The following is a 9,978-nucleotide window of genomic DNA, read 5'->3' as shown; positions in this document are numbered from 1 at the left end:
AGATGCACCCCAAAAGCATATTAGGAAAGGGTCAGGGTCATGTTTCAAACCAAAATTAACAACTACAACAATACTTGTAGAGTTTTTAAATTCAAGGAATAATATGATTATAACGTACATAAAACAATGTTTCATATGCTGATGAAAAAAGAGGGGTTTTGAGCTGTGCCAAGGAGTCCAGCTGATGAAGGTGAAGGGGTTATAAGTTCTAAAGACAAGGTGTAGCACGACTAATGGCTCTGGCACTAATGATTCTAAGCCTAAAATGAGGAAGCGGTCAGCAGAGTAATTGAAGCAGCTGAGCTGTTGAAGCAGTTGAGCACAGAAAGGACTGTAAGTATAGAATAGAATAGGATAGAATAGAATAGAATAGAATTCAACTTTATTGTCATTGCACATGTCACAGGTACAGGGCAACGAAATGCAGTTTGCATTGCTTTAGCCATGATATAGATAGACCCCCCCTGGCTTCTGCTCCGCGGCTGCTGAGTGAGCCCTCATCTGGGACTCTCCTCAGCTCTTTCTGGGACAGTGGCGCGGCTGCCCCTCTGTTGGTCTTCCTTGGTCTCTTGTGTTCTGGGGGCCTCTGGATGTCTGGAGTTTTGATCTCCTCCATACCTGCTTCATGCCCTGGAGGACGGGGCTGTGGCCCCCCCACACCCTCTAGCAGATCATTACATGAAGGAACCTTTTAAAAAAAACAAGCGCGTCCATGCTCACAGGTGTACACATGGGTGATCACACCCACAAACTACAACCTTTTTGGCTCCTACCTCAAAGCACACTGTGTTCTGTTGATCTTATGTGCTGCACAATAATGTTTAATATTTAGTATTTACTGTCATATTCCCATATATCATTGTGATGTTGTTTATTCTATTACTCTTGTTCTCTTCTGCTTGTTTTCTTTTTTCTTTCTCAACAGGTGATCCAGGTGATTGATATATGCATTTTTTTTCTTTTTCTTTTTTTTTCCTACCCATTCTGTTGGTTTTTGTTTTTTGCCCTTCTCCCCCGTCCCTCTTCTCAGCTGTTTCTCTTTCCCTCTTTCTTTCTCCCCTTCTTTCCTCCAGTCAAGTCTGTTCCGTATTCAGCAAGTGAAAATAAAATAAACAATAAAAGGTGAATCAAATGGCCCATTACGGCAAGGCTGGGATGGTCAATTTGGTAAAGTAAATCCGTTGGGCATCTTTCTTTGCCTTTAGACAACAATTCTGATGGTAAAAGAGCCAAACGGGACAGGCCAAAAAAAAAAAAAAACCCACTCCTCCAGACTCCCATCACATAATCCGTCCGCACCACAGTGACATATAAACGTGTGGCCAAAAGTTCAGATCGGTGTACAAAGTCGGATCATTTGTTATTAGACCAGCAGGAGCACTTTCTGTTGTGTACCATCACATTTCAACAAAGAACTCCTGTTGATAGGAGGACATGGATCGTTCCCAAAACAAATCCATTACGTGAACTGGAATCTATGGAGCTTCTTTTCGGTGTTCAAACCAAAACCAGACGTCATCCAAACTTACAGATGTTAGAATAACATCGCAAACACTGGTCCGATTTTTTATATGTAAATACAAAGTGATTCTGTTTGTTGCAGCATTGTATTACACAGAAAAATGGATTTATCCAGTATCCAGACTGCATAACACAGATGTACTGATGTAATTATAACCAAACTGGTGGCATGGCGCAATGGGGTGCAATATCATTTCATAGACCCACCAAGTTGGTCTAGACTTCAATACCTCAACAAATACTACTACTGGCACTTTAATATCTATATTCAAGAAAAAACACTGATTATAGGTGTTTTTCTCTAGTGACAACACAGTAAAGATGACAACGTTATTAAAATTTGGTATTCCCACCACACTTAACTTGCCTTGTTTTTTAAGGTATAAACATTACAAATTAGGCAATGAGCATGGTTAAAATTAAACTCACGGTCACTGTTAACATGTCACTGTCACCTACACACTGAAATACAGTTCCGGTTATAGGTTTACATACACATATCATGGGCATGAATGTCATGGTAATTTGGGGCTTTTAATGATTTATAAAAGAAGAAAAGAAGAAGAAAAAAAGCCATGATATAGATATATTACAATATATATTAGCAATAATATAGATATGTGAGTATATTACAAAAATGGGTCTATTATGGTATGTTATAATGTACACGGTATGAAGTATGTTATGAATATTCTATAACTATAAGTATGTACAGGCTGTAGTGAGTACAAGCTATGTACAGGCTATGAACAGGATATAAATATGAAAAACTATACAGACATCTGAGATATACAGCTATACAGAAATGGGAACTATGCAAGTTGTAAACAGTTGTAGGATTAAAGATTATCGAATGTACAGAATGATTATTTACACAGAGCTATACAGTAGTGCAGTTAAGATAAGTGAGGGTGTGGATAATTTCTACAGAGGTTGTATAAAGTGCTAGTGGTTGTGAGTAGTGGTTCAGTCCATGTTATTATTGTGTGTTTGAGGGTACAGTTGTTCATTGTGTGTGTGTGTGTGTGTGTTAACGTGGGTCAGATGTCAGGAGGCAGAGTTCAGGAGTCTGACAGCTGTGGGGAAGAAGCTGTATGAAGTATGAAGAAGGACTGAAGGATATGGAGGTGCCAAGTCATTGAGTGCTTTCACAAAGAAGAGCAGAATCTTATATTGGATATTGTCAGGGTTATATTGTTGATTGTCATATATGCTTAGAAATATTTAACCATATATGCTTAGAGGTGTATAATCGATTGTGTAGTGATAGGATGTACGATCCTAAGTTGTCTGCAAAGACTTTGTGTGCATTCCAGAGTGTTCTGGCATGCACACTCATGGGAAGAGGTCGTATCTTTTCTTGCTGATATATGGTATAGCAAACACATCTATATCTGTTTTAGTTCCAGTAAAACATATATATATATATATATATATATATATATATATATCTGTCCAGATATCTGTGGCAACCCCCTTGGGGCTTAGAGGTCATACTCGGCACAAAGGTCATACTCCACTAGCAACTAAACATTGTCATTATGGGTTGAATCCTTTGGCTCTACCAATATTGGTCCATCTGCAATGTTGGTATGGCTGTCCTCATATTGTTCCCCTGCCACCTTGGCTGAGGACCATGGACTCAGACTTGGAGGTGCCAATTCTCATTCCCACTGATTCATATTTGGCTACAAACCGCTTCAGTGAAAGCTGGAAGCCACCACTTGATGAAGCTGACGGAACTATGTCATCTGTAAAAAACAGAGTTGAGAATCTGAGGCCACCTATTGGCAACAACTAGATATTGTGTCTATAAAAACAATGAACAGAATTGGTAACAAATCGCAGCACTGATGGAATCTAACACTCATTGGGAATTGTTGTACAAGAGCTGAATGGCTCGTAACAATGCACCAGACACCACAGTCTAACTAAGGTATGATTTAGGGTCACCTGATCCATCTCTAACTATATGCTAACCGTGTGCAACAAATATTGGAGGCACCGCTGGGATTATTAACGTTGTGTCCAGCGTGATGAAAATAAGGAAGGGACGTGGCTACAGCAACCATGATGGACCTAGAGGAGCTGGCAGACACTGTGTCCCAAACACTCTGGAACCTACAACTCGACCAACTCAAAGGGGTGTGTGCTGAAGCTAAAATCCCTAGTGGAAATGTCACAACAAGATGAACTTTAATAAAATTAATCACAGAATCTATGGACAAGGCTATTAATGATGAAAAACAGGATGTTGCACTCTACTATCTAAAGAAATTGTTAGAAAGTGTCAACCCAGCGACAGAGAGCACCTGAAACACAGAAAGTGTAGGAATTACAACAGGCTCGCCACAGGGAACTCAGGAAACAAGGGAATAAGTTGATTTAATATAAAGATACGCACAGCTCCAGAGAAACAGCGAAGCACTGCAGGAAGAAATTAGGAGGCTGAGTGAAAGGGTGGAGAGGACACCACTAAGTCTGCCGACCACCCCACAAAATGTGCTGCCTGTCGCAGCCAACCACCTTTCGGAAGTGACGATAAGGAGGGAATTCAAGATCTGTGGTCAAATTGGGGAGAAGGGCCAAAAGGACAGACTCTCATACATCAACTTGATGCATCAGATTGATCGAGGTCTGAACAACGGAAACAGTGAAGCGGAGGTTATAGAAGCTGTGGTGAAGTCTGTCAGCCCAGGTTTGAGTCTTAGAGCCATGCTTGAGATAAAACGTGATCTCACCCTCCCCCAATTGAAGGCCATATTAGAGGGGCATTTTAAAGAAGACAGCACCACAGATTTGTATCACAGACTAGTGAACGTCACACAAGACAGCCGTGAGTCTCCCCAAAACTTCCTCTTCAGAGCAACTGAGTTAAAAGAGAGGCTGCTGCTCGCATTGGAAGACACAGGGTCCGATGAACAATACAGCCCTGAGCTCATCCAGAAGAAATTCTTGAGGTCGGTTAGTACTGGGCTACTGAGGGACCTTATCAAGTTTCGGCTTAAGCCCTATCTTGATGACCCGCGGGTGACAGATGAAACCCTCATTGATAAGATGAATGAAGCAGCTGGTGTTGAATCAGAAAGGCAATTGAAGCAAAAGAAAACTACAGGCAGCAAATCTGTAAATGTAAATGAACTCCAGACGGAAAGGCAAGCCAGTCAATTGGGTCTGGGTGTGGCTGAAACTAGGTTGGGGACTCAAGAGCGGAAGTAGTGAAACCCAAGAGCCGCAGAACACCTGTTGTAGCTGCTTCCCGAGAGTCAGAGCTGCATGAAACAGTCAGGCTGCTGAGAGAGCATATGGCTGAATTAAGGAGGAGCATCACCACCCCTCAAGGCCCCACTCGCCCACGAAGAACCAGTGGGAGGAGGGGATGTAAGGCATGCCAGGAGCAGGGAACAGATGATCGGTGTGAACACTGCTTCATGTGTGGCCAGCCAGGAAGTTGGGCAGCAGAAAGATCGGAGGGCACTCAAGCGGCAATCCAGACCATTGCCCCTCCCAAATCATTAATTCCCATCCACACAGAAGCAGATGACAAGTTGCATGAACTGCTTTGGAATCAAATAAGACAGCTGGAGGCAGAATTAGAGCAAAGTGGCAAGGCTAAAGAAACTGGGTGCCACGTATGCCAGTCATCTCTCACTACACTGTCAGGCTAAGCTGAGAGCCCTGGTCGGGAAGAAGTGTATGGTGGATTGTTTCTTTGAAGGGGTAGAAACACAAGCATTGTGGGATACAGGGTCACAGGTGACTATCATTAATGAGAACTGGAGGAAGTCTTGCTTTCCACATATCCAACTGAGAAGCACAAGTGAACTCCTAGTTGAGGATGAGGCTCTAGTGGGTAAAGCAGCGAACCAAACACCCATACCCTTTGCAGTTTGGGTTGAACTCAAATTTAGGCTGGGGTCAACTAGAGATCCGCAGCCAGAGTTAGTTGTCCCCGTGCTTGACTCAAAAGAGCCAGGAGTAGCAGAGCCACCTATCATTGGCTATAATGTGATTGAGCATTTTGTAAAGGATGGAATGGAGCATCATCCAGATGTTACACCTGCTGTGGTAAAGGAAACCTTCTCGATTGATTGTAAGAAAGCAGAAGTGCTAATCAACATCATGCAGCGCTGCCACAAAAATGATGAAGAGGGTGTGGTGAAAGTTGGGAGACAAAAGATAGTGATTCCAGCTGGACAAAGCAGGGAGGTTAAGTGTAGTGTGAGGACAGGTCCCCTCCCCCTGAAACAGGAGGTTCTTGTTCAACCAGAGGACATTTCAAAACTACCAGAGGGGGTTAACCTGAATGATACTGTCATTGGCCTGCAGAGGGGAACCCTGTCCAGGGTGGTTATTCTGGTCACAAATGGCAGCAGCCATGACATCCCCCTCCTCCCTCATGTAGTGTTGGGACGACTACAGCAAGTGAAGGCTATTTACCCAGTAGATGTAAGACCAGTAAGTGCTGAAAACAAGGGCAAGTTGACATGTGCTAGTGAAAACACAGGGAGCACCCCAGCGCCCCAGAACGGCACAAAGGGGAGTATAAGGAGGTGGGCAGTTGCAGCCAAGATTTATGGGACCCACCTGTGTCAGTTGATTACCTGACCCCAGATCAGCAGGAGCAGGTGAAAAAGGTGCTACGTGAAGAGTGTGTTGCATTTTCAAAAGATAAGAGCGATGTGTGATGCATCCCGTCCCTGAAGTTAAAGATCAGATTGAATGACACAACCCCAGTAAGCTGCACATACATCTCAGTTCCCAAGCCACTCCATAAGGAGGTGAAGGAGTATTTGGAGGACCTGTTGAACAGAGGATGGATTCAGAAATCCCGATCCCCCTACTCATCACTCATCGTCTGGGTGCGCAAAAAGGATGGAAGTTTGCGTCTCTGCGCTGATTACCGGGAGTTCCAGCGCAGTTATGGAAGAGTGCCTTGCAGGCTTGAGGGATGAAATATCTCAGCCATATCTGGATGACAATTTGGTCCACAGTAGGTCATTTCAGGACCACCTGCGTGATCTGAGGGAGGTCCTGCGCCATTATCAAGCGCACGGGGTGAAGCTGACCCCCAAAAAGTGTGAAGTGTTCAAGGACAAGGTGAAATTCCTGGGAAAGATTGTATCCAAAGATGGCTGCATGGACCCTGCTGAATTGGCACCAGTGCAAGGACTAAAAAATGCAAACCTGAGACTGTGGGAGGCCTAAGGAAAATGCTAGGTTTCCTGTCATACTCCCACCCCTACATTGCAAACTTCTCACGCACTGCCAAGCCACTATACCAGCTGCTATTGACCGGAAAGATTCAAGTGATTACGGAAAGAAGATCAACGGTAATCAGGCACAAAGGAATCATCCCACCAAGTGATTCCAGGAAGGCTGGGTACTCTGAACTTACTACACATTTTGGTGTGTAAATGCAAAAACACACAAGACTCATTATCCCACTTTAAGGCACAGGGAAGAAAACTTCTTGTCCACCAGTAAAACCCCAATGTACAGGCAGCAAGCTGAGGAGATACTAGGATATCCACTGCCTCTAACCAAGGGCAACTCTAGGCTGAAACAGAGTCCATTGCCTCTCCAGCAGACTGGTTCTAGTTCTAGACTAGCCCAATTACACGAAGAGGTTTTCTCAACCTCACGTTCTACCTCAGGTTACTTCCCTATCAGAGGGGTGACATTACATTTACAAATAGGTGTTGCTTCCTAAATTCAGAAACTTACAATCAGGATTTGTTTTCCTGTTTTCTGTAACTGAACTGTTTCAAAGCAGTACTGAACATGCAAACACAATTCAATTTGTCCATAACTCTGTCAATAAAGATATGAATGCTGCCAAACTACCGAATGTATGACTAAGACTGATAACCACTCCCTTCTCTCAACACACATTCACCATTGGCACTTTCAGTTCAGGCAATAGTCTAATCACTACAGTTCAAAGTACAAACATTGCAGCTGCTACAGAAAGGAGAAATGGCGCACAGAAGAAATGAGCTGAATTCAGAAACCTTCTCTTGTTGCATCTGTTTGGATCTACTGAAGGATCCGGTGACTACAGCCTGTGGACACAGCTACTGCAGGAACTGTATTAAAAGTTTCTGGGATGAAGAGGACAGGAAGGGAATCCACAGCTGCCCTCAGTGCAGGAAGACTTTCATACCGAGGCCTGTCCTGGAGAAAAACATCATGTTAGCAGCTTTAGTGGAGCAGCTGAAGAAGAGTGGACTCCAAGCTGCTCCAGCTGATCACTGCTATGCTGGACTTGAAGATGTGGCCTGTGATGTCTGCACTGGGAGGAAGCTGAAAGCCATCAAGTCCTGTTTATCTTGTCCAGCCTCTTACTGTGAGAAACACCTCCAACTTCACTATGATGCAGCTCCATTAAAGAAACACAAGCTGGTGGCCCCCTCCAAGAAGCTCCAGGACAACATCTGCTCTCGTCATGATGAGGTGATGAAGATTTTCTGTCGTACTGATCAGCAGAATATCTGTTATCTCTGCACGATGGATGAACATAAAGGCCATGAAACAGTCCCAGCTGCAGCAGAAAGGACTGAGAAGCAGAAGGAGCTCGAGGTGAGACGACTAAACATCCAGCAGAGAATCCAGGAGCGAGAGAAAGATGTGAAGCTGCTTCAACAGGAGGTGGAGGCCATCAATGGCTCTGCTGATCAGCTGATGCATGTTGAGCTGGAGCAGCTCTTAAGCAAAGAGGACCACAACCAGTTTCTACACAACTACCCCTCACCAAGAGAGGAATGGACAAACATCTCACTGACAGTCACTGAAGAGGATGTTTTACTGTCACCAGCAGAGCCAAAGACCAGAGCTGGATTCTTAAAATATTCACGTGAAATCACACTGGATCCAAACACAACAAATAAATATCTGTTATTATCTGAGGAGAACAGAAAAGTAACAGTAATGAAAGTACAACAGCCTTATTCTGTTCATCCAGACAGATTTACTTTTTATCGGCAGGTCCTGAGTAGAGAGAGTCTGACTGGACGTTGTTACTGGGAGGTGGAGTGGAGAGGGAGAGGAATTCGTGTAGCCGCTGCATATGAGAAGATCAAAAGAGCAGGGAGGTTTTATGAATGTGGTTTTGGGTGGAATGACAAATCTTGGGCATTACGTTGTGACACAAACAGCTATAAATTTTGGCACAACAAAGTCCAAACTGTCCTCTCAGGTCCTCGGTCCTCCAGAGTAGGAGTGTACCTGGATCACAGAGCAGGTATTCTGTCTTTCTACAGCGTCTCTGAAACCATGACTCTCCTCCACAGAGTCCAGACCACATTCACTCAGCCGCTCTATGCTGGAATTCGCCTTTATTCCTTTGATGGAGCCACTGCAGAGTTGATTAAAGTCAAATAGAGAAGACAGGTTCATGTTGATCCCTGACCATTATATGTACTTGTGTAGTTTCTAAATGAGGCTTTACATTTTAGAAGCTGAGAAGTTCAGTGGTCCATTGATGTGTGAAAATAATGTTGCACTGATTCAAACTGTACTTACATTTATATACCTTACATCAATATAAATCTGAATTTGTTCTTATGGCTGATAATCATGTGAGTTTAAATGATACTACTCTTCATATTCAGCATGTTTGAAATCTGTCATCAGTCTGGTTAGTGGTTTTATTCTGTAGTTGCTGTAGTGGGTTGTCAAATGCAACAATATATTGGAGCTGCAGTGATTCATCAGTTAGTTGTCATGGTCTGCGTGCAGGCGAGCAGGAAACAGACCCAATATGCAGGCTCGTGGAGGCGTAAACTTAAATTCAAAGAACCTCAGCTTTATTGCTGGCACTGAACTGAACCCATACTAACACTAGAAATCACAAACCACACAGAAATCATAAAATAACAATAACAATACACAAAACACTGGGTCATCGACCCAGGACTGTGACATTAGTCAATAATTGGAGAACTGATTCTTTTATAATTACTTCACACTGAAACGTTTTGTTGTGTTTTTTTCTTTTCTTTCATTTTATACTTAACATTTTTTAACATTAAGAGTCTTATACCCCACAGGATTTAAAGCTGTGAAGTGACAAACACACAAAAATGTATATCCAAAAAAAAATTATGTTGATTTTCAAAACAGTTTAAGTTTAGTATGCTCCTGTTTTGTCATGTCACTTTAAATAAAGAGGGATACATATTTTGATGAATAGGAGAGATCATGTCTGGGGCTTGTAAAGAGGTGTGAGCCAGTTATTTGTGTTATCAGTTGTGTAAGCGGTAAAGGTTGTTGAACTGATATGGCTTCACAGTAACAAGCACACGTTGCCTTGATCAGGTCAAGGTTTAACTGTGGGTTTGTTTTATCTAGGACCAGTTAAGACCATCTCAGTTTATGCTCTTCAAGTGGAGGTAAGAGAAATTACGCCTTGAATTCAGAGGAGGCAGCTCTCCGCAAATTATTGGATTAGATTAA

At 43.1% G+C, this 9,978-nt stretch overlaps 1 protein-coding gene across 1 annotated transcript; it reads left to right on the top strand.

Moving 5' to 3' along the window:
• The first annotated feature begins 7,429 nt into the window (after positions 1-7,429).
• LOC113017275 (tripartite motif-containing protein 16-like) lies at positions 7,430-9,478 on the top strand. The gene is made up of 2 exons (XM_026160449.1): positions 7,430-8,175; positions 8,347-9,478. The coding sequence occupies exons 1-2, from the start codon at positions 7,501-7,503 to the stop codon at positions 8,902-8,904; spliced, it is 1,233 nt and encodes a 410-aa protein (XP_026016234.1). The 5' UTR covers positions 7,430-7,500; the 3' UTR covers positions 8,905-9,478.
• Positions 9,479-9,978: the final 500 nt, after the last annotated feature.

This window comes from Astatotilapia calliptera, unplaced genomic scaffold, assembly GCF_900246225.1.
Source record: "Astatotilapia calliptera unplaced genomic scaffold, fAstCal1.2 U_scaffold_1, whole genome shotgun sequence".
NCBI lineage: Eukaryota > Metazoa > Chordata > Actinopteri > Cichliformes > Cichlidae > Astatotilapia > Astatotilapia calliptera.
Note: the sequence above shows the minus strand (reverse complement) of the source record. Positions and strands in the feature narration are given on the sequence as shown.